General features: G+C 43.7%; 1 protein-coding gene across 1 annotated transcript in view; it reads right to left on the bottom strand.

Annotated features, from left to right (window-relative positions):
• UMODL1 (uromodulin-like 1) overlaps positions 1-25,565 on the bottom strand; it is a 51,103-nt gene that overhangs the window by 6,525 nt on the left and 19,013 nt on the right. Inside the window, exons 9-18 of the mRNA XM_009891338.1 lie at positions 24,203-24,315; positions 21,584-21,803; positions 17,890-18,027; positions 16,604-17,338; positions 13,371-13,483; positions 6,580-6,793; positions 4,918-5,055; positions 2,811-3,268; positions 1,994-2,136; positions 623-859 (exon numbers count right to left, since the gene is read on the bottom strand). Coding sequence (XP_009889640.1) covers positions 623-859; positions 1,994-2,136; positions 2,811-3,268; positions 4,918-5,055; positions 6,580-6,793; positions 13,371-13,483; positions 16,604-17,338; positions 17,890-18,027; positions 21,584-21,803; positions 24,203-24,315 — 2,509 coding nt within the window. The remainder of the gene's footprint in view (positions 1-622; positions 860-1,993; positions 2,137-2,810; positions 3,269-4,917; positions 5,056-6,579; positions 6,794-13,370; positions 13,484-16,603; positions 17,339-17,889; positions 18,028-21,583; positions 21,804-24,202; positions 24,316-25,565) is intronic.

The following is a 25,565-nucleotide window of genomic DNA, read 5'->3' as shown; positions in this document are numbered from 1 at the left end:
AGTGACAGAAAGAAGAATTTAAACTTGGGTCCACCAAACACAAAGTGAAATAACATCATATTAAAAGGAATAGCTTTTGTTACTGAGCAAAATGACTATCCTGTATTTTAAAGTGGTAGGTGAACCCAGGGAATATGACATTGGGGTAAGATCAGGCATCCAGAGAGGAACAAACCTCCTCTGTTACCAGAGGCTGCATTAATATTGTCTGTGAGTCACAACACACAAGAATCAACTAACCTACACCTTCATTGATGAAAATCACATAGGCACCTGGTAATATCTGAACCACAGCAAAATTGATAAAGCACACACTTTTCAATGTTCTTTTACTACTGAATGCCAAACCCTATTTCTATGGGTCAAAAGTACTATTCCTTTACAAAACTATGGGGAAGACAACCAAATTCAAACAACTGCCACATCACCCTTTGAAAACATTTTCTTTTCGCATCTACCTTCTTCGTTCAAAGAAGGTGTGACCAGTCAGAACGGTAAGGGACAGTGCATACAAATGATAAGAACACACATAAAAGGCATTTAAAATATAACACATTAGTAGTCAGTGCCACTGGAAGATCTAAGGTATGGCACATGCTATTTGCAAGTGGCATTGCTGTACCTGTTGCTGATAAAAGCAAATGAGAGGGGATCCACTGAATTATTAGTTGGAGTCGCCCAGCAGTCAGTGAGGACCACCTTGAGCTTGCTGTCTGCTCTCTGGATCCCCACTTCAATCAGTACATCATCACTGGCAGAGACACTGAAATTTTTTGGTATTGGGGAGTTTCCAATAAACAACTGCATTTCTGTTCTGAAGTGTCCAGATCCATGCAAATCCTCAAAGATGGTGTAAAGTCTGAAACAACAATTAACCTCCTTTAAGGACCACAAATGTGACTGTGTGCTTCTATAAATCAGTGTCTGTTTCTCCAACTCTTGCACATTTAAGTAGTGAAGAGTTATCTGCAGTCCAGCATATTAGGACACTCTTCAAGAGGAAAGGGTGAAAATGTATCAGTTTTCAGTTGGGAAGGTAGGGAGCATGGAAATGCAAGTGCGAAAATCCAAAAGGTGGAATGTCTTGGCAATACAAATAGAATAGAAAGAGATATTTGAGTGGAGCTGAAGGGGAACAAGACTATGAGCTGTCTTAAAGTTCAAAATAAGGAGGATAAAAGCTTAGTGAAGAAGGGCAGAGTCCAAAAAATTAAGAAGGGATAAATCTGAACAGTAAGTGAGGGACATGAGAAAATTATAGAGCTCAAAGAGAAGGGGCCTGACAAAGACTTTGTGGGGAAATAGAAAGCGAAAATACAATGTGTGGAGCGTTAGGAAACAGAAAGTGGATTTGGTGACGATTGCTTAAGCATGGAGCTAGCCAAGAGAGAGGAGGTGCACTGGTACAAAGGGAGAACCTTCACCATCAGAGCAAAGCTTGTGCTGCCACCTTTTCTGTGAGCGTGGGTTTGATTTTCTGTGAACAGTGGATTAGATTCCATCTTGAAGATGGGGCCTTCCATAAAAATGTATTTGCATTACCTATCTTCTCTTTTTGCCAAGTTGATCAAATAAGGATTTGCAGGGGTTAAAAATTGCCCTCCTCGGCACCAGACATCAGTTGATACATCACTGTTATGTTCCAAAAGCAGGAAAATACTGTTATTGCTACACATGATTGCCCAGGAAGGCAAGGAGGAATCAGGAATTCTGGCTCCTGAAGCTGCGCCAGTAGCTCCCAAAGGTTTATTTTCATCTGTGGTTTAGCCAGGCAATTGCCAATCTTGTTGGCTGCTGAATCTATTGACACATTAGATGGAGTAGGAGAGAACCCCACAGCAGGGATCATCAGAGCACAGGACTCGTAGGATGGCAGGCTACTTGGCATAGCAAGTACTGTCACTGCATACAGCTGAGGTCCCTGGGGATTTTTCCGATGCAGCAGCACTCAGCCACACAATAGCATCACAAAGCAGAGAGGGTTGTTACTTACCCTTCTGCAGTGTATCCAGAGGAAGTCAAGAGATCGTTTTGAAAGACACAGTGGATGGGACTGGCAACTTTTAAGTGGTGGATTACTCCCTGAGTGGAAGCATCATTCCGAAGGATGGTTTTCACTACAGTATTAGTCATGTTCTGGAACACAGAAAGAAGAAAGCACAACTTGTGAACATCAATGTACCTAGGGATACAACAGAGCTACAGGCTTAACAGCTTCAAGTGCTTAGGAATTCTCCATTCTCCTGGCTGCAAAAATCAAACTGATTAAACCTCTAGTATCTTATTTGCTGTACAGTGAGACAAAAAACCCCACAGCCTTCCTCCTCTTCCTCAGTCCGCTCCACAAGGGAATTTCTGTACTTCGGCATGACCCAAGCATAGTGTTTGGTTTGGGATCCAAAGAGATAGCTATCACTCTTTGTCCCCATTACTGGTAGAAATTAAGGTATTTGTCTAAATATGATGATGAAATAGCTTTTAAGAAAAGAGATGCTTCTGACAGCTGCAGAGGGAACCTAGAGAGACATGGGAAGTGACTCTCAGTTTGGAGAAGCCCTTGAGTTTTGCTGCCTGACCCCAAAGATTCCCTTTCTCTTTCTTGCTTGCCCTTCTCTCCAAACAGTGAGGTAACTTTCAACTCACAGGAGAAGGTTTTCTTACTCCAAAGAAATTATTTTGTCAAACTTTTCAGCAACTAATAGACTTCACTCCTAGTAAGGATCTGCCATTGCCCCCCAACCCCCTCTTCTCACCCCATCCCCAAGACCAAAAAAAAATGCTCCGGGCTTTCACCAGCTCAAGGGACTTACAGTCTCAACTTCAGTGCCACAGTCACTCCAGCCTGCCTGCAGCACAACATGAGTGCCATTGCTGATGCTCACGTTGCAGCGAGGCTCCCCCAGGTACAAGGAGGTCTCAGGGATAGACTCCTGCTGTAAAAATCTCTTCTGGACAGCAAGGATGATCTTCTCGATTTCACAGAACACTCTCACCGCATCTTTAATTGAAACCTCCTGGGCAGGTTTAGTGAGTGGGCCAGGAGATGCTTGAGGAGAAACATCAGGAGTTGACACAGGATCCATGGTGAGAGGAGACAGCACCGCGCTGGAGAATGTGGTATCCTTCAGAGCTTTGTGCTCAGCAGTAGAGAAGTTCAACGAAGCAGGGGAGAAAACATGAGTTGAAGCTTGCGAAGATGTCGCAGGTAAAACTGTGTTGTGTACAGGTCTCTTATCTGTCAGTGTTGCCTCCTGGCTGATAGGAAATGCTGAAGAGTGTCAAAAATAAAGGTACTGTTGTAATTTACAGATTCAAATTTATTTTGTAAGGTAACAGCAAACCGTTAGGAAGAAAATCCCCATTCCTGGCAGGAAACTAGCTGCTTTTGGTTTTTTAACCTGCTCTACTTACTGCCAAAGCTGTGTCTTTTTTTAAGAAAGAGCACAAGAGATGATACACAAAGTGCCTGTGAGTAAAGCCGAAGTGCTTTATTTCCTGAAAGCTACAATAATTAATTTGCTCGAGTAAAACATATCTACAGCTTTTGGAAGATCAGTGCTTGCAAGAGATACCCAGATGTAAGTTGCTCAGCAAGTGTTCATATTTTTTTGCCTAGTATTGTAGGAGACTGCACACTTCTAGATGTGGGGTAAAAACAGGCACAGTTTGTTAAAAAACCTGGCCCCATTTGTGACCTCTTGGTACCCAAAAGATATGACTCTGAGTGCTTTGGAAAACCCGTTTTGGGGGAAGTGCAGGACAAACCTCACATAGCAGGCCCACATTGCACTTATGTGTCCTGAGAGACACCGTGGGGAGTTGAACAAATGTGTTAGGAGCAATTTTTAATGGTTTCAGGAAGAAAGCAAACAGGGGAAAAGGGGAAGCACAGGTTGAGATCGATGTGTATGTCTAACACCCAGCATCCAGCACAGGCTCTGGGGTTACCCCATGGCTCTTTGCTGGTAGAAACAACATAAGTATTCAGCCACTGCTGACTTAGAGAGAACCAAGATAATAAATTCCATTTGCAGTGAAACACAAAGGATGTGTTTCATCACTCAAAAATTCTCTTAAATAATTCTAATGGGTTGTACATACAAATAGCATCTATTTCCCAAGCAACATATATACTCTGTACGTATATATATCCTTCTGGAACTCCCCATATTTTGGAAATGCCCCAAATTAAAAAGTTGCCAATTTGAACGTAAGAGGAAGAAAAAGAGAAGTCTGAGCTCTTTCAGAGCTGAATCACTCAAAACCTCATTGTCATGATGCCAAATATCTTGGTTAAACAACACTGAGCAAAGGTTGGTATCAGTTGACAAATCCTTGTGACTTCAGCCAAAGAGTAGCTTATCACTGTGGTTACAAAAACAAATACAAATTACTGAAGAAGCCTAAAAGAATATAAGAGCTTAAAGACCCATCATACGTCAGCTAACAAACGATTTAAGGAAAGAGAGAAGCTAGATGAATTTACTCATGCAGCAAAGTAGTTTGTAATACGAACATTTCATCGCTTCTGCCACACAGAGGTCAAACAACGTACCTGTGCTTTCTGTTACCTACTCTGTTATCTCTGCTGTTCCCTCTGCTACTGCTAATGAAAATATCTAACAGTCTTGACAATCCTATCTAGTTTTAATGGCAAATACGAGAAAACAGAACTGTTGAAAGAACCTTACAAAGACAGCATTAAATGCTAATATAGTAAACTCTCATAACAGAGTACTACAGTCAGAAATACTTTGTCCACTGCAAGACTTTTGCCATTAGGATCCAGCTGAAAACTATGAACCAAATTTATCCCTGGCAAAATGTTAAGACATGTGGCAAGTGTGACCATGATCCAGTAAAAATCAGATCACTAAGCATTCAGTTAGCCATTCGATAATAATTTTTTTTTTTTGCCTTCACAGCTTCTTCCAGGCCTTTCCGGGTGCACATCAGCAAATCCTTCATTGCAGCTGCACTGATAAAACCCAAGTGTGTTATGGCATGATGCATCCGGGGAGCAGTCATCTTCTTCACTTTTGCACTCATCATAATCTGTTGGGCATATTTAAGCAAAAGACAAAGGTGGAGAGCATATAAATGTGATGGTTCTGAAACTGGAGCACAGTCATATCACCATGATATCACGGTGGGATTACTGTACTGTACGTGTCAGTACAGGCAGCTGCTGGGTCTAGAAGAGGTGGGATACTGGAAGCACAGCCTAGAGGGCTAATTGCAAGGCACTGACAAAACCCTCCAGGAGCTGTGCTACTAATGATGCTCAGCAGATACTCCCTGAAATGTAGGCACCCTGCTTCAGGGCTCCTATCCTCCTAAACTAATCAATAGCCCAAGGGGACACTTCTAACCCCAGGGGCTTCCTCAGCTGCCTCCCCCATTCCACACTCCTGAGGAGATGGTTAGTAAATGCCCAGCAGGAGTGAAGCAGGAGGGTTGTGTGACTGGTCCAAGTTGCAGTCTAGCTGCTTTCTTAATTTTCAGCTGGCCAAAATTTTCACCTTTGAAAGGAAAAATATGCTTTACTTCCCTTTCTCTTCCCAAGGTCTAATTGAAACTGTGCAAATAAGGGTGTACCACCATAGGTAGGAATCAGAAAGCAGCGCTAACCACCTGCTCTATGGGGACCTGTCCCTGGAACAAACCATTTGTTTTAGCACAGGTTCAAGGGTGGCAGGCACTCTACAAAGCACTACCACAAGACAGTCATGATCTTACTAATTAATGGGATGTGTAACTTTCCAAATTCACAGCTGTGAGGGTAACAGGCAAAGAGAACGTAGAGGGCAGACCATATACATGTTACTGAAGTCATTTTGCGTAAGATTCTAATTGACAGTCGATTGCCTTCTTTGGACAAATATATCACATTAACGATATAGAATTTGGTATTTGTTTTTCAGAGACGACGCATCGACTTGTGAAACAGAATACAACAACAGTTAGTCAAGAGACTAATAATTCTTGTTACCAACTTAAATTACATATAAAGGAAAAGAAGTTGTACAATCAAGCCATTGTGCTGGTCTTGGTAAAGTGTGGACTTTCATCTGAACTCCCGACCCACAGGTGTGAGAGGAAAACACATACTCCCCGTGCAGAAGAATTCACATGTTCATTTATTTGTTTCTTGGGGTTTCTATCACATGCAAAATTATCAGTGCAAAGCAGAGGGTAATGTGTTTCAAAATTATTTTAAACAGAGCTAGTTATGTCTGTGGACAGGGACCTATTTCCACTGGTAGCTTACAAAACCCTCAATTTGTGACCACCGTTTCTAGTATCTCCATATCTTCTCTGTAAAATTAATGCTAGCTATATACAAAAAGATCAGTTGTTTTTGTCCTTTTGGATCAGAAGTATCTCACTTCTTATTTTACCTTTTGATGTTCTCTGAAAAAGCTTATTGGATAGATAAGCAGGAGCAATATAAGGAGAGAGAATGGCTCTTCATCCATCTGTTTTACAGATACTTTCCCCTCAAAAAATACAGATTAATCACAGGCTTTATCATCTTTCTAGTTCTGAAGAACTATTGGGATACAAACTGCTCCTTACCTTTTATGGAGAGGCTGCTCTTGTCAACTGTGAAATAGGAGCTGTGTCCAAAGGCATCACGAAAAGTGGTGATGATGTAGTAGATATCCACATCTTCTGCAATCAGTAAATTGAAACTTACCACTGTGCTCCCATTAGTAATACCCGTTATCAACACTTTAATGAGACCAGCATCCATCTGCTGAAGAACCTCAAGGGGTAGAGATTTATGTACCTGGAATAAAAACGAAATGCATGTGGAGATGGAAAGATAGAAGCAATTACATTTTAGGCTTTGTACACTGCCCAGAAGAGAGCATTACGCATTACAATTGTGCTTCATACTCTGGAGGAAAGCAGCAAAAAATTGGCCTTTTTTGCTTTATAAAGTTTCCACTGTACAGCAGCTGAAGGATACGGTATATATTTAATCATGAATATTAAACAAGCTAAGCGATTAAGATACCTCGTCTGTTGTTTGGCACAGGTCCTTGCCTCTCATAACAGCAAGGGAGGAGACCACAGGGAAGCTCCCATGTTCTGCCTCTCAAAATGCCTCCAGGGAGAGGGGGCAACCCAATATGAGGACGATCTGCCAATGGAAGTGGGGATGCCTCCTGACCCTCCACACTGCATATATGTCTCAGAGGGCTCCCTTAGCTCAAGTATGTTACAGCTTAGAGCAGACCACCCTCAAGCCTTTCTTCACGGGTGATTTCTCACCAGAGCCAAGCAAATAATGCCTGCTTTTAAATGCTCGGACCAGGGTAAAGAAAACAGAAAGGTGTTTCATTTCGTCAGCACTGCCACACAGTTCAATCTCCCACCAAGCTATTCTTCCATTTGATTTCAGAAATATTTCATTAAAGTGTTCCCTGAGGAGTATCATATTATTTCTGCAAATTCTGACTGTCATCTGGGCACACAGCCCTGACGCATGGTCCTTCTCCAGAGTCCAAGAGCCGGGCTAGGAAATGGCTCTGCACTATTTTGAATAGGAACAGCCACCACCAAATCACAGCTTAACTTAGGTCAGTCTAGAGAAATCAATAAAATAAACATTCACAGTTTGTACACAATAACCTTGGACTTCAGTAGTGGCCTACGAAAGAAAATGCTACCTTTTTCAAAGCACACCGAGCCTTAGTCATGATAGCCCCAGATGCTGTCTCCTTTACCACACAGGAGAACAGGATGGTCTGTTTTCTGTGGGATGGGAAAATACAGCCCTGTGTGAGGCTTTACATCAGATGGGCTGCTCAGCCTCTCCACCGTCCAGCTCAGATGGAGGTACCAACCCCTCTCAAAGAGATGAATGGACTGGAGCTGTGTGTTCAACCTCTTTCCTCTCCCCCCTTCAAGGCTGGGTACCTCTGGAGGGCAGCCACCCGTACAAACATCTCCTCCTCCCACAGGACAGCAGTCCCTGGGGTAGGGCACCTGAACATACACAGGAGCCCTGGGGGGACATACAACAGCATTTGTATTTCCAAAGCCATTGCCCTTCATCTCCAGGCCCAGCACCAGCCACAGGAGGAGCAGACACAGGCCAGATGGCATCATCTCATGAGACCAACCCCAGAGAAGGCACAAGGCTAATATTAATTCAGCTTTGAAGGACATGTTGAGAAAACATTATACACAGAAATACAACCTATTTCTGAGAAACTCACCACAAAGAGAAACTGGTAAACATCTCACAAGTTCTCGCCTCAGTCCTTTTCCTCTAGTTGCCCAGACAAGGGGGCAGATAAGACTGCACTGGCCTCCCTGCCCACCTGCATGTCCCAAGGCAAAGCAGGGCACACACACACACACACACATTCCCCCCTAACCATAACACAGGCAGAGCACATAGCTGAAGACCAGATGCCGGGGTGAGTCCAGGCTGTATGATACCATCCACCAATGTCCTGAACTTTTCCATTAGAATTATACATTTTCTTCTCTCCCTTTCTCCAGGAGATGCTCACAGGTCCTCTGTGTTTCTTAATCTCTCTCACTTGTGTCTGGGAAGTCTTTTTACATTCTCCCACACTTAAAATATAAAGTGTAACAACAGAAAGCATGGGACATAACTCACAAGCCTGTATCAGTCGGGTAGTACAGGCCCTTCTGAGCTATTGATATTAAAATTGCACTTAGAAACTGTCAGCAGCAGTGCAACAGGAGACTGTCCACAGTAAAACAGCAGCTCCCCGCAGCACATGAAGGACAAATCCCTCGCTGTCCTTGTCAACCCTCCCGAGCTTGGGATACACACAGCTTCCTTGTACATAGCAGCCACTAGTTTCAATGCAGGGCACAGAGAGATGGAAACAGCCACAGAAACACCCTGATTTTTGTGATTTCTCAGCACATTTGCCCTTTGCCTTCACACTCCTGTGGCTGTCAGGCTCCCAGGAGATGCCAGCAGAGAGGAAGGCACCAAGCAGCAGAGCAACCACACCATAAGGGCCGGACGAGCAGCACTTGGCCCAGGTGAGCAGTGGCACATCGCTGCCCAGCGAGGAGAGTCGCAGGTCTTTCCCAGCGCCTCGCTTCGCTTTAGGCCCTCTCTTTAGGGTACATTGCTCGCTTCCTTCCCTAGTTTAACTCTCCAGAGAATTAAGGGGGCAGGCGGGGACTATGTCGTGGTCACCTCCGACCCCTTCTTCCTCTTCACATCTTCTGCAGGAAATATTTGGAGCAGCTGGATTTCAGCCATCAGTTTAAGACAGAGCTTGATGCCAGCGGTGTAATGCTCAGGGGTGAAGACGGTGACCCCAACCAGGGAGAGCCCAGGGAAGAGGCAAGGCAAGGGCCGGTGGTGGGAGCTGACAGGAGAAGCAGTTTCTCTCGCATCCATGCACAGAACTCATGCATTTCATGCTGGATTCTCCCAGGTGATCGTAGCTCTTCAACGCCTATGTGCCAAGCCTGACTTACCTGCCTGCTGTGTGTTATCCATCCCTGACTTACTTGCCCATTATGTATTACCCAGCCCTGCAGACAGGCACAGATTTTGCAGGCATGCTGCAGCCCTTTTCTGCGTTGTCAGAGCTGATGTGCGTTGCGTGCGCTCGGTGGAAAGGTAACATGCAGAGAGCAAACGCCTTGCGTGCACCTGGAAAGGGCTCCCACGCACGTGGAAGTCCCACGCAGCAAACCTTGCAGTGCCCCATGGGGCACGCAGGCAGAGCCGGGAGGATGGAAGGGGCTAACTTCCCTACCAAAGTCTGGGCAGACCATAGGCTGTCTTTGTCAGCCGCAAAATCTCCCCTTTCACCAAGTCAGGGGGGTCTTGGGCCCCTTCTCCTCTCTCTTTCTGCCATTTCACAAGCATGTACTGGAAATTTGGAGGTCAGCCATAAGTTTTCACCTTTCATAGTTTTTGTCTGAACTTCTGGGCATTGAATACACGCACCTGTGACATCCTCTTAGCCTGTCCCCGAGTTCACCAGCATTCCCTTCTCGTCTATCACCTGAAGATTTTTTTTTTTTTGGTGGTGGTTCTTTTTACCTAAGGCTTGGGATATTTATTTTTGTCTTGTTTGTTTGGTTTTTTTGTTTGTTTAGGTTCTGTCCTTATTCATATTTTTCCTCACAAAGCGGGACTCGGAGCTTGAAGACTGTCAGGGGGACATTCACGTTATTTGTATTTAGCCACTAGGTGACACCACAAAACACTTTATCCAGAAGGATACATGATTTCACAACAGGCACCACACCCTAGGTTATCAAAATAATGGTTGACAAGCGGGCTAGAAAAAAAAAGGAAAAGAAAGAGTGAACTTTTTAGAAGGAAATATTCAATATATAATACCATTGAGTATGAGGTTTTCTTACTAGAGAAATAAATTAGCTTGGGATTCATCACTGTATCTACAATTTCTGTAGCACATACAGGAAACACTAGCAATGCCAGACCAGGAGAAATCGGTATACCAGAAGAAGAGCCACAAGAAAGGGAGAGAACATGAGCCAAATTAACACCAGCATTGAGGGAAGGGAATGTCCTTTGCTCAGGCAAGAAAAATAGGAGGCAGATAAAGGCCAAGTTCAGCACCAGATGGAAGCCACACTAAAACCGATTTAACAGGATGGTAGAGGCCAATAGGTTTTTTGAGCAAAAGGAAAGTGGCAGGCACGGGCAGCCAGGCTCACCCCATGGGTGGCTGTGGCATGTTTGGTGGGTTTTCTGGGACCATCCATCCATAGGTCCCAAGCAAAATGTCAGCAGCTCATTGGAGTTATTGTGGGTACCTGCACAGGAGCCTGCGTGGCTGGCGGAGCAGGGAACGTAGTGACAGTCCAGAAAGTGGAAATAAGTAAGTAAAAGGTATACATTAATTTGAACAGAACCCTGCATGAAGACGTTTTTTTCACTCAAAGAGAAAAAAAAAAAACCAAACCCTCCCCGCTGTCCATGCTTTGACTGCACCTTCAGAGAGAAGGTACGAGAGCACGCATCTGCCCAGCCACCATAAGCAGCAGCTTTAAGGATGTCCTGAATTGCAGATAAACTCAAATTAATAAAAGGGGTGAAATTATACTGGAATAACAAAACCGCCTTAAATCCCTGTATCAACACTCATTCCACATGAGCTTTAACTGCAATCTTTTTAAGTGAATTAAGCTACATCAAACAAAGGCTATGTCACTTCCAAATGAGGGGGTCACCTGGATAAGGCAATATCATTTATTAGTTTCACAATTTTTGTCAATCAGTGAAGTTTAAGACACGCAAAATCAAAACAACCTTTTCCACTCAGGAGTTTAATGCACCTCAGTGAATGCATTTTCAATTCAAACCTTTTGTTTTCCTGATTCATGTTCTTGAGGACAAGCCCTAGCTACCATGATATCCTTCTTAGCTGTTGCAAAAGACAGGCTGAGCAAAACCTGAGAAGACTCTCTTGCCCTTAGCTATGTTGATTTTCAGTTGTACAGCAAGGAGGATGGTGAATCTAGCCTGAACAATGACAGTGCAAGTTGTTACATCAAGTTTTTAACTCATTCTCATCTACATATTATTTAAAGGACAGTATTTCTATTTGCTGTGCTGCCAATTTAACCACATGGCACTTAAGTGCTGGGGCAGCTCTACGCTAAAGAACATTATACACATTAGGATTTATAAATCCTGTGACTGTAGATGGTGACTCCGAAGAGGTTTAAAAAAAAATCTGGAAAAGTTTATTTAACTGGAACCTGATAGTGCTTTCAAAGCCCTTGAAACTGTCCTCACTTACTTTAAAGGATCAATTTCTGGCCCTAATAACCTGAAGAAAAAACATGCAGATCTTTCTGTTTTCTTAAACTTCCTTTTCTTTGGCATCCAGAAACACAACGTTTGTAATAAAACACTCACAACGTATTTTGTCATATACAGTAGCTTTGCAAATATAGCTTATACACAGTGGCTCAGAGGTAGATGGAGTCAGCATTAACACATCTCACCAGCTGATCCACAAACCCTGTGCACTGGAAAAAGGAGTTAGTTCCTTATAATCACAAGAGATCATTTTCTGCCTGAAACTTTGAGAACCAGGTAAAACTGACACAAAACTTACTTTTGTTCCTTTATGCAGTTGTTTTACAAATTTTCCAAATATCTTTGTATCCTCAATTTTCTGGATTAAAATATCTGACTGAATGAAGAAAATATATTCATTTCAATCCATTTTAATACTATGCTATTCCAAAAGAGCTTCAGGCAGAGAGTGATGCTGAATGAGAGTGAGGTCAGTGGAGAATTGCTCCCTTTTCACTTTGCTAATCACGTCACTCTCATTTTGTGACTGTTTTTCTGATGTGACAGCTTGGGGCCAAAATGACTCTGAGAAAGCTGTGCTCCTCTAACACGTCCAGAAAGGTGCAAACCAGTAACAACCAGTGGGAAACTTATTTAATATCCAAGAAAACATCATACGCAGCTAAACAGACCATGCTTTTCCCTCCTTGCAGTTGTCTCTAACCCCACACTGGCCTGGCCTCTGCCCAAACACACGCTGTGGATAGCTGTAATTCAGTGACAGGTTGTAACTCTGTACACAGTGGGAGTCTGGGGAGGTTTCTGCAGGATTTGAAAATTCATACGATTGTCAGCGATGGATTTACCATTACAGCTATCAAGGCCTCTAAAAACACAGACAGTTAAGGGGAGATAAGGAAGGCAATAAAGCAGCCCAGCATAACTAGTGATTTTCCAAGCACAGGTGTGTTTGAGTAAACACCAGCAGGAACAAGCTTCTGATAAACGCACTAAGAAATTAGGAGAGTGATACTGTCAAAGGCAATGCCTGAAAATTACGAGATCATTAAAGACACAGCCGACATCGCGGTGTGCTTTGATATCCTGTGCTCTAATTAGAAGTGAGGGCAGAGGTGACTTATCAAGAAACCACTCCCTTTCCACATACGGGGCTACAAAACTGAGGATGATTATAAGAAACGTCAGCCTTAAGGTACTATGACAAAGGGTAATAACAATCATATAGTTCATTAATATACCACTGCGCAGGGCAAGGATATCAGAGCACTTTGCATATATCCATTAACTTTTCACCACACCCTTGGAGGAAATCAATAAGCCAGCACAACCGGGTATGAGAAGCAGAGGAAATGGAGGCACCAGAGAATCCCTAAATTCCAATCTCACTCTAAAACACAGCCGCACGTTCATCCTGCAGTCTCAGACAGTCAGGGGAACCCAGACCTTACAGCTGTGTCAAGGGATGCACATGTGGCATACAGCCTTCCTGGGAAAAAGATCATACACGTGGTTTCATTGAGGCTGGTAACAGGTCACATCCTTCTTAGCCACTTACTTCATCAACGAAGAGCTGTGCGAAGGTTTGGTATTCCTCGCTGCTTGTATTGCTAAAGCCCGGAGAGTATTTCACGTTTGTTATCCGTACTGTGCCACTAAGTTTCTGGACAGCTGCAAAGTAAGAAAAAGACAATTTAAATACGTTCCACGGACTGTAGTCCATGGACAAGTGTGTGACCATCACTGGCATGACTTCCCGCATGAGGTATGCATCAGCTCATGACAGCAGAAGGCCAGCAGTCTGAAATGTAGCCAAAACCCCAAACGCCTAAGCATAGGCATCCAGCACCTTCGTCTGCCCTCTCTGACCCCCAGACGATTCTCAAGAAGGGCACTGACCTCCTGTAGGTCTTATATCTGCCAGCTCTGTTTTGGGTGCTCGGGCACTGGAATTGCTCTCCTGGACTCAGCTAGCTGTCCCAGCTCCCTCTACACTCAACAAGGAGACACCAGTCCTTCCAGAGGGCAAATCATTGCAGCACCAAGGTCCTCCCTCCAGTCTCAGAGGAAGGTTAGACAGCTGCCTGAGCTTAGACATCTACATTTTAGACAGCTATTGTAAGGTCAGATGAATGCCAACAGGTTGTATGCTTCCTCCCTGAAGTTTTATCTGCTGAATCACATTAAGGCAGTCTCAAAAGTTTTAGGTTATTTCTCAGTATCACTGGTCTTGGCATTGTTACTCCAAACACTGAAGGTGGTCACAAGCAGGACAGAAAGGGCTTCTCAAGACATGATTCATATCCCTTTAGTTGCTAACCAGGCAATCTCACTGCCATCACCCAACACAGTGACCATTGCCAGCCAGTTGTCTTCACGCTGCCTTACAGCTGCTAACAGATCATCACCCCTAGCATATCAAGATCTAATGTTTCAATGTTTTATATGAATAAAGGATAGTCTTCCCAAAAGACTTCAAGAACTCTATCATCTGACAAGGGATTACATTTAAAATCATTTCTGAATCAAGTTACCAATCTTTACTTTCCGGTGTACCAGCTTGCTTTCCTTCCTACACACATCTGTACTGATTTCAACAATATATAAGGCACCAGGCTCCAGTTCTGAGACTGTCAAACTCCTATACTGAGTTTTAGTCTCCCATATTAGCTGCTTTTCCTGAAGCAGCAAGAATTGAAAAGCAGCGCTCTGCATAAACTCTGTGGACCATGTTACATCAAAGCTGGTTCTAGTCACATTTGGGACAATAATCCTTTGAACTAGGACAGGTGCTGGAGGAAAAGAAATAGTCACCAAGTAAAGCTTTGCAGGGGAGAGGAGAAAGTCGTGCCTGCTTAAAGCAAGCCACCAAACCGGGCTTCCTTTATCCCAGCATATTTCTGATCCCAAAGGAACCCTCACCAACCCCAGTCAGATCAAAGGATTTGGGCTTGCTTTTTGCTATGGCTTGTCCTGTCATGTCAATATAGGTAATTAGGTGATAAACCATATTCAGTTATCTGGTGATGAGAGGGGAAAATGTTTTGAACAATTTTCGAATGAAAAAAAAAAACAAAACAAACGTATTTAAAAGACATGACTGACTATGAAGAGTTAGCTGAGGTTCTGAGGTTGACCTTCCAGGTCAGAGATGTTGCCACAAGGAGGAGCTATATATTAAACTTCACCATACATGGATTTTTGTTCTCTGAATTTCCTGCCCTGGGCTAGTGAGATACCACTATGGCAGCTCTTCCTCTTGTTCCCCAGGCATAATCCCCTCATAAGCTTCTTTCCCAGCAGAAGCACTTGGCTGAATATTTGATACATCAGGAAAAGAAAACAAGTTTTTATAAACTGAACTTGCTTGTGTAGAATTCTTCAATTTGTTTTCCAGCTGGAAGAAAACAACCTTTGCTTTTTTTCACTTAAAATTAGCTATTTTTACATAGTTTTTAAAATGAACATTTTTGTTTTCATTAAAAAAAAAACCCAACACATTTTTTCATTCTTCCCTACTTTGAAAGGCAGCAGGAGGAGCACAAAGCAAAGCAGTAAATGGAGCTTTTCAATTCAGATCAACATGATATTCGGTCCAAAATTACTTGTTTCCTCCATTTGGCCACCGAGGTCCCAAATCAGTTATTTGCCTGGCTCTGTCCCCAGGTCTCACCCATGCCAGGCAGAGCAAAGGATACAACATGAAGAAGAGAGGAGACTAAAGCTGAACAGGGGCATTGGCATTGGCATGGCTGTTCAGAGCTTAGCAGAACTGGAGAAGTGGACACGGTGGCACTGGTGGTCAGGACTGGTGGTACAAGAGAGGCTGGAGAAGCAGCAGAGCTGGCCTCACACAGCTGGAAAAGAGGTTTTGCAAGGAGAAAGGAATGAAGGAGAACCAGAAGCCGTGCTGGATGAGTGGAGACCCCCAGGAACAGGAGATTGTATGGGAGGGGAAGAGAAAAGAGCAGGGGGGAGTGTGGTTTGGGATCAGAGAGATGTGGAAGGCTGAGAGGCAGAATAAAGGCAAGCAGAAACAAAACCAAAATAGGTATCACTTACTAACACACTAAAGAAAAAATACATTTAGTGATGGGCAGAGACAGCAGCATTCCTATCCCAAACAAAAACATAATTTAAAGACCAAATTTGACTCTAACCTCGAAATATGATTCGGCTCCAATCTACAGAAAAATCCCCTAATTAGCTGCAATACATGTGCCCAAACCCAAACCAAGTAAGCCTTCCCCACCAGCCTAGTTACTCTCAATTACAGCTCTTGAAAAAGCGGCTCACAGGTTTCCACGCAGCCCCTGCCCCACAGGGGATTTGCAGGACTCTGCCTAATCCATCCTCCTGTGAGAGGAATAGGAAGTCAGGCCCTTTGTCTTCCTGTGTCTCTGAGGTAACTCTATGGAGCTGCAGTACCCTGGTGCCAGAGCATGCAGGAGCAACCAAGATATGTGGCAAAAGGACAAACAGTGTACGTTTCGATGAGCCATGCTCAAATGCACCGTGTGATTTGCTTCATCTGCTTTGAGATGAAGGAATGTAACATTGATAAAACCAACTGCCAAATTACCAGAAAGAGAAATTATTTTGACATGTTGAATTTGGAAAAAAGTGCCAATTCCTGCAAGAAAATAATTTTGACACCAAAAAAATAGTTTCAGATGCCTTCATCCCAGACCACTGATTCCAACTGTGCATCTTTCCCAACTCTGAGTGAGGCTTTCATTCTCATGCAGTCAAATCACCATACGTGCAGGCCCCCACTGAACATATACTCACTGTGGTCCATGGCTAGGCCTGGCGTTGGGCTGGGAGCCAGAGAGGCACCTGGCAATGCTCGTGATCCCAGGACTCCAGCGTATTTCTCGGACCAAGAGTTGTTCTCTCTTCCCATCTCTACGTGTGCTCTGAGAGTGGCATTGAGGGTGAGAACGCTAGCATCCCCCGCGGCCGGCCGAACTGTACCAGAGCCACCCTGAGAGCTGGCTTGAGGCCCACCAAAAGCTGTGTGACTTCTGGTGGTAGCAGAGGCTGTTTGATTTGGAAACATCAGCAATGGCGACCTGAGTTGCTCTTGCCCGGCTGTGCCCATGGGCGCATCTGTGAGAGCAGCTGTTCGCTGAGATGCACTGGGCGAAGCCTCCGCCACAGAGCTTTGCTGCGATGGACTTAGGGCCACCCACTGCTCTGTGCTCATTGCCAGTTCCTTGCTGGCTGTGACCCCCATGGCCGTGGGCTTGTTGCCCCTGCCAAAGACCATCTGTGGGGCCAGGCTTTTTCCCAAAGGGGCTGGAGGAGTGCTGGTGGGAGAATGACCGTGGGGCGCTTGCTTGTCACTCAGGGGCAGAGCAGCAGAGAGGTGTACGGCGGTGCTCATGTCGGAGCCTACATCAGCCACTATCTTGGTGGTGGCAGGAGAAGCAGGGTCCGCAGGGCTGACTTCTTCAGAAGCAAACTCTGTGCTGTTTGTTACTTCAGGAGCCATCGTTTCAGTGAGAGGGTCCACAATCTCACCTGAAATACAGCAAGCACACGTTGAAATGTGACCTCAGACTGGATGAGGAGGCACCAGGGTCTGACCTGAAAATAGGACTGAGACCAGTGAGCCATGTGTAAAAGCTTACGCAAACAGGTCTTGGATATTTCATTAATACATTGTAGCATACATGATTTTTACGGTGTTGAATCTGGTTTGTGCCTACACAAAGAAGCAGATTGGATTCCTGGGTCTCCTCTCCTGGTTGGCAGGTCATGGATAGTTACAGCAGGACAAAATTAGCTGCAGACATACCAAAACAGGAAAAAGCACACCTCGTGTTGGTCAGCCATCAGTTATTAGGTTAATCAAGAAGGATCTCAGAGAGGTTTCATCTGAAGATATATATAGGGTTCACCTTCATGTTCAGAGACAGACCTTGTGTACTCCTTCAGCCAGAGACTGCAAAGGTGCATCTACATACTGGTGTGTGCTAGATAAACAGTTACAATAAAAGCAGAGGTAAAAAGCCACAACTCATTCCAACCTTTCACGGCAAAGAGAAACTACGTGCCAGTATTTTTCTCACCCTCACAGTTTCTTCCAGGTCGGGATGGATTGGTATCCATGGTTGTCTTGCATCTGCACAGGTATGAGCCCATCAAATTGATACACTCTGCAAACACAGAGCAGTCATTCTCGGCGTGAGAAGCACATTCATCCCAGTCTGTAAGATGAAAACAGAACATCTGTCAGACAGCCTCCCTTCTGGCTACATGAAGCTAGGAATAATCATAAAGTAGTCCTGTCTTCAGTTTTTCAGTTTATGAATGTGGTCTTCCTTTTTCATCATTTACCTGACAGCCAAATTCTGTGATGCAGAACACTATCTGTGTTGTTATTCTCTCACATAGAAATCACCCTTTGCCCTTGCACTCCGAAAAATATTTTCTCAAGGTTAATAATTTTTTAATAATTTTTTTTAGAAGCAAATATTAATTCGGAATGAAAAAAATATTGTAGGTTTGTACTATACTATATCAAAAGCAGACATTATACTAAACTCTGTGCACAGTACCTCCAAATACATCAGGTAATGAACAGATCTGTTACCACTAGCTACCAGTAGATAGAATATTAAATAGAGACTTAATCCAAATAATATTCTGCTTCAAATAAAATGCAAATGCAAGTAACTCCCACGAGAAGCACTCTTCAGTTCTTAACAGAGTAAGTGCTAAGGGCAAAAACTCCTTTCATAAAAGACTTCTCAAAGGTAATACTGTAAAACTGTGACCCTCTTTCTGGTGGTCTCAGAAAAGAGATTCTGGTTCATCAATGCATGAATATGCTCTCAGGGTGTCCCTAATGTCCAATTTCAGCTGCTCTGAATCAGTTAGAGATGTTTCTTTCATGGAGTTATAGACCTATTTTATTGCCGAGTCTCTTCACTCTTGAGGGATTTAGATCTGAGGTCTTGTGTTACCATTCACATCCTGTTCCAGCAAATATGCAAAGGCCAAGTTAATGCTTTGGACATGAACAATCTCAGTGAATCCCATAAAAGCCCCCCCGTGCGCACTCCCTTGTGCATACACCTTCACTGCCTCAGGGACGTAACTGAGGGAGGGCAAAAAAACAAACTGAAAACTGTGTCTTGGGACAAATAATTCTGATCAGAGGCTAGAAAATTGTTTTGAAAATGCATTATCATAAGTGCTTGTTCTGCAAACACGCAGATTAATCACTGTGGTCATTTCTCTGAAACAAAGGCGAGTCCCATTCTAGAAACAGAAAGTGCAGAGCTGGTGCGTGCATGCACATACCTGCATTCATCTTTCTGCTTGCACACAGCCTTCCCCTTTTACTTCCTCCCAGCTAATGCTGCAACTTTTTTTCCTTTCTTGCTCATTAGATAATTGTTGTATCCATGATTGCTTCCGTTAGACAATTTCATGTGCCTATGGCCAGCATCTGCCTATTATGTTACAGCCTAAGCCACTTAGAGGGAATACATTGCAGCTTTGACTAAAGCACCAGCAATGAAAGCGCTCTCGCTAATGCCTCACTATGCTATGAGGTAATTGTGACTCCTTATGGCTTCAAACACCACTTGAGAGATGCTCCCGTGCTAATTGCCAAATAACTTACATTCACTGGCTCCACTGCCTCCAAGGGTTTCCTTTCTCAGCACTTAGCATGGCTATTTAAGCAAATTCCTTTACCTCTGATGGCCACATTCAATCACGAATCAGGCCAAAACATATTCTCTTCTTGGTGCTCAATGGCACTAGTGCATCATTTATGTACATACACACACACACTGCACTTTTTTCCTCTATAACCATTATGTCTCAGCCAAGGTGCGCTCTTGCCTTCTCTTTCTGCACTCTTGGCATCTCTCTTGGCTTTTCACATTTGGCATGTGCCTTTCCCCCCCAATACACACACACCTCAACCAACAGTACTACTCCAAGAATTATAAAAAAACAACTTTTGTGTTCACTCTGATAACCCATTATAACTGTAAGAGGTACATGTAATGGGTAAAAATCTGTGAATCTCCTTGCCTAATGATATTGCAGATGCTAAAAGTCTGCATGATTTCACAGGGAACCTGTGGAGGAGAAACCCAAAGAAATCAGTGGATTCAGGAAGTCCTGGAGTAGGAAACAGTTGGTGGTTAAGAGAGCATTAGTGAGAGGCATCGTCTACATTTGTCATACTCTTAGAGTTCTCGAGGCATTGGCTCCTAGCAGCTACTGAGGATATGATATTGTGCTAGATGGATATCTGGCCTGACTCAGCACACATCCCTTTCTCTTTTCTTACCATTCCTCACACAACGGACAGACATTTTAGTGTCTCTATTAATCATGGCAGTAAACTTAATAATTTATGAGTCTTCAAAGAGAGATGCAATTGCTCCAATCCCTTCAGTTTTGCTGTCCCTTCTGACTTCTCATCTTTGCTATTTCAAAGTTGAATTCCCTGCTCTGCCACTGTCACCAAACCAAGCATATAGACTTTTGACGGCCAGGCTCCACAGAGGATCCAGGTAGCATTGGTCCTTTGGCAGAAGAGGAGCTGTGCGGGCTTACTGCCAAAGGGCACATCCCAGGGATCTCAGGGGTCAGGAAGCAAAACAGCCCATTATACAATTCTTTCCTTCATGTGCTGAACTCCTTTGCCTTATTTTCCACATTTGACTTTAGGAAACCCATGTCAAACAAATGCTTGTTTGGGAAGAGCTGAGAAATAAACCCCTTTTCTCTGCCCCTAAGGAGGAGTGGAGGAGCTGGCTGTGCTCCTGGCTAAGAGTGGTGCTACTGTAACAGCCCAGAGCTATTGCCTTCTTCCTCCTGGCTCTTTCAGTCCCAGGATCAATAATGTTTGTAAAGTATTTTGGCACACATCAGCCTCTTGCAATTCAGTACCTGCTACCACTGTGATATTTGTAGGCTTCAGGTGCAATTTGTCTCCCCTGTTTTTTTCCTGTCCTGTTCTCCTTAACCTCCATGTGCTCTGCAACCCCAAAGGGAGTTTTCCCTGATCACATTAAATAAGCTTTTAAGGGCTCAATACACTGGGGGAGAAGAATAATCCATTCTGTTGGCTTTGGCAACTCTCTGAACTCTGGCTGGCTCTGCCAGCTGGGAAACCTGAAGCCAGAACTCAGCCCTTTGAAGATAAAAATGGTGATTACTGAAGATCAAACAAAGGCCTAGCTTAACATAAATTCCACACGTGTTTCTTTAGTCCTATTCACTGAGAGGACATTTAGGAATTTCTCTGGTTGGATTTCTATAGTGAAGATGTTAGATTTCTTTTCTTAAACACTGGCCCAAATACAGCCCCTCAGCCTCGAGGCACAAAACTGTCTAGAGGGCACGTGTATCTAAAGGCTTCAAATATTCCACAGTAATCTTGTCTGCATTTCAGTGCGAGAAATACATGGCAAATTTCCAACTGCTCACAAAGAGGACAGGAAGGAAAATTAATAGGGAAACCAAGGGCTGCGCTCCTCCTTAAACACAGTGGAGCAGTGCCTGCAGATACCTGGGAACAGCCAACGCTCCGTCGTCCAACCCCTTCTGGGCTTATGAATAAAAGCCCATGGAGGAGTTCTCATGTCATGGTTTTCCCTCCAACAAACCACATACTTTGTCTCTCTATAAAGTACTTTTTGTGAAGAATGCTGGCGATACCGTGCGTGATCAAAATACAAACCCTGTTTTCTTGTTTGGAAAAAAAAAAAAAAAAGGAAAAAAAAAAAAATTTACCTTCCACTCCAGTGTTTTGCTGATCCACCAAAAGTGCAGAGCCATTGTGCAGATAAGAAAGCACTGGGGCAAATGTGGAGGCATCAACGGGAAATTCGGGATCCTGCACAGTGATTCTCAGCTTCACAATGATGCTTCCAGCTTGCAGGGATTCAGTCTGCACTTTCAGCTTCCCAGATTTGTATAAAGCAGAAATGTTGGGTGGAAATGAGTTTTCAAGCTGAGCAAAGGGAGAGAAGCACCGACAATTAGGGAGCCAACAGGAACAGCTCCTTTTAAAACTGAAATATGGTGGTATCATTTAAAAGATTCATATATGCATAACATAGAAAATGTTCTAAAAATAAAAGATTCAAAGTATTTCAGAAATATTACTTTTCAGAGATTATTGAGGCACAGAGAAGCGTGAGTCTCCTTGGTGCACCTAGGTACTCTTGAAAATGGTACCCATCTGACCACTGGTCTTACAAGTCGAATTTCATTTTGGCTCAAGGGAGCAGAATTCCTTCTGCCCCTGTTTGCCTGCATCACAGCTGAATTGGCTCGGTTAGCCTGCATGCATCAGACCCTTGATGTTAGCTCTGTATGTCATGTAAGCTTTTTTCCCGTGCCTCCTATGTATTCACCTCACCTATGCAGAATCTGGCTTGATTTTGACTACTACTAGCTAGCAGTGCCCCAAGCAGTACCCAGGCAGATGTAGCATCAGCCAGGGGCCAGTCCCAACAGTCAATCTGAATGTGACCACCATATTTTGGAAGACCCAACTGCACAGGTACAGGATGGTTTATGCCAGTTGGCATCAGTTCCGGAGAATGGTTCAAGAAATGTTTCATTTACCAATATGGACATAGCTTTAGCTCCCAGTCATGATTTGAAACTCACCAGACCAAGTCCAGCCTGCATCCAAGTCCAATCTCAGGATGACCTGAGCGTTCCAGTACCTAAAGGGGCCCTACAGGAAAGGTGGGGAGGGACTCCTTATCAGTGATAGGACAAGGGCAACGGTTTTAAACTGCAAGAGGGTAGATTTAGATTAGATATCAGGAAGAAATTCTTTACTGTGAGAGTGATGAGACACTGGAACAGATTGCCCAGGGAAGTTGTGGATGCCCCATCCCTGGAAGCGTTCAAGGCCAGGTTGGATGGGGCTTTGGGCAACCTGGTCTAGTGGGAGGTGCCCCTGCCCATAGCAGGGGGGTTGGAACTAGGTGATCTTTAAGATCCCTTCCAACTCTAATCATTCTATGTTTCTATGAGAGACAAGAAAAATGGGGGTGTATGACTTCAAGAGAATGTGTTTGAGACAGCTAAGCTTCAACGCAATATCGCTATTACACCATGGTTGATTACCAATCCAGTAAGTAGACACCTCAGTTGAACAAATGGTGTTACTCTGAACGTTAAAGCTGGCATATTACTGTCAATATTTGAGGTGTGCAGGAGTTGGCAGTTTTGCCTTCCATCTCTAGAAGGCATTTCCTTGCTTGAGCCTTTTGTTCCTACATACACCTCAAAGCATGCCTTTGAGCACGCAATATAGCACCATAAATCAACACAGTTTTGCTCCTGTTCAGCCAGAGTTTGCTCCAAATTCCTACAAACAAGCTGTTTAACTGGTTTAAGTTCAGATCAGGGTGGGGAGGCAAGAAAAACAGAGGAGAGAGGAAGTGAGAGGGGGATGTTGCCCTCCCAAACACCCAAGGAGGCAGAATCAATGCAGATGGGTAACACTCCTTTTCCTTCCCAACCTCATGATGCCAGTTAGGTCTGCATTAGTCTCAGAGGAGACTTACTGACAAAAATCCTCCTGCATAACAAAAGCAAACAATTTGCGGCTATGGGAAATAAAACCTTGTCAGGAGGTTCAACTTGCAATTTCCCATGAGCAAACGCCTCTTCTGTCCTGCCTTTGAAAGTATAGCTCCATTACTGCTTTTTTTCCTTGGATTTATAGTCACATATGTTTATGAGTCCCCCTTTCTTTTGGGACTTTGTTTTGGAGATTCCAGTTCTTCTGTATGGGCCCTGTTCTCTACAACAAAACTGTAAGAGACTGCTGCGTCTGAAACATCTGCCCAGCTTGGGAAGCTGGCAACAGACTTCGGGACTCAAATTGTGTTTATGGCCGATTACAGCTTAGCATGGACGGGGGCTACATGTACACATGCAATGAATGGGGCTGCAGAAAAAAAGCCTGACCTGGTCACTTTTCCTTAAGAAGAAAGAGCTTTGAGAGCAGTCAGATATTCATTGAGAAGACAGCACTGAAATGAATGCCAGCAACGTCATTTCAATAATCCATTAAAAAGCCTCAAGTCAATTCAGTGTGAGTTTATTGCCAAACTAAAGATCCAAGGAAAGGAGTCCCTGTTGCATGCCTGCATTTGTAATTCCTTTACTCTTCTATAGGGAAAATTTCTCATTGGCTCCATTGCTAATAAGGCCAAGGGCTTGATCTGTTTAGTCGGTTGGATTTTGTTTTAATTATAAAGAAAGGTCACAGGAAACAATATGATTATTTTCAAGGGATATTTCAGCCAGGCATAAAATTCTTTATTATATTAATCAATTCTAAATTGAAAAAAAATATATTACCCACAGATATTTTAGCATTACCTCTGTAAGCAACAATCTTGAAAATTCTTCATATGCTGGGCTGCTGGCATTATGGAAATCTTCAGTGAAGTTGTAGTTGAGAATCCTCATAGTAATACCAAATATCTCAGCATCTGTAGGACACAACATTTAAACACACACTGGCAAAGCAGAAGAGGAAAGGATCCAGTCAAAACTGAGGTACCCAGACCAAAGTCTCAGATGATGGAGGGAGGGGGAGAGGGGAGAAGGTTGGCAGTTTGGTATTAAACCAAGAAAATAAAGCCAATATTCTGCAATATTCTGCTACAAGTCTCCCATACATTGAGGAGATGCACTTACATCAGGTCCATAAAGATATTTAGGTGCCTAATTCCAGCTGTGTGAGAGCTGGGTATAGACATATCCTTGCGGACCTGGCCCTACATAACTGCCCTACATAACTCCTGCATTTGAGTTACATCCAGGGTTGAATTGCCTGTGAGCTCATCTCTGGCCCACCAGTCACAAGTATTCTTTTTTCCCCAGTCTTGGTAGCCTGGATAGTAAATATATTCTTAAACTGAAAATAATAACAAAAAACAGTGCATGCCACTTCTCTGTCTGATAAGCCCTGACAGGTAACGTACAGAGCACATAAGCTGAAACCAAGAGCCAAGGAATCTATTAACCACTTTAACCTGTATAAACAATGTGAGGCTGTTACTCTTTGGACTGATCTTTGGAAAACTTTTCTTTTTCTCAAGGGCTACAACTTCATACTCTGACGTTCAACCCCCTGTTTCCGTAACCACTGGACCTCCTACTTTCCCACTACAAAGGGAGTAATTTCCTTCTGACCCAAACTGGAGTCATGCCTGGCCTGATCAAAGGGAAGGCTCTTATGGATAAACATTAATAGCAGCATTCTCACTCTGGCCATTATTAAATACTTCACTGCCTGCTTTTTGAAGAAAATGCAGAGAGATTTATTTCTTTATTTGCATGAAGGCTTCAAAAATAATTTAAGGATAAAGGAAAAACAAAATTGTGTTTGATCAACGCACTAGGTAGGTTCTCAGGGAGACAGCATCCCTAGATAATTGAACAAAATTATGCAGGTATTCTGCAAGCTTTCTGACACAGCCCTTGCTATTCCCTTTAATCCTGGTCACTCACAAATGTTCAGCTGAATCTGGCCTTCCTCTCAGCGCTCTTGTTAGCTTAGCTCAGCCCTTGACAAACCAGTTGACTGCATTTTTCACTGGCCACAGCCATCAATCAGGAGAAATGGGGCCTGATGGGAGATGGGTGGCAGCAGAATACAATGCCAGGGGGAAAAAAAGGAGAAAAAAAAAAAGTATTCTAGCTTAGCCTGATATCTGTAATAGTCTGAGTCAGCTCC

Source organism: Charadrius vociferus, unplaced genomic scaffold, assembly GCF_000708025.1.
Source record: "Charadrius vociferus isolate BGI_N301 unplaced genomic scaffold, ASM70802v2 scaffold298, whole genome shotgun sequence".
Taxonomy (NCBI): domain Eukaryota; kingdom Metazoa; phylum Chordata; class Aves; order Charadriiformes; family Charadriidae; genus Charadrius; species Charadrius vociferus.
Note: the sequence above shows the minus strand (reverse complement) of the source record. Positions and strands in the feature narration are given on the sequence as shown.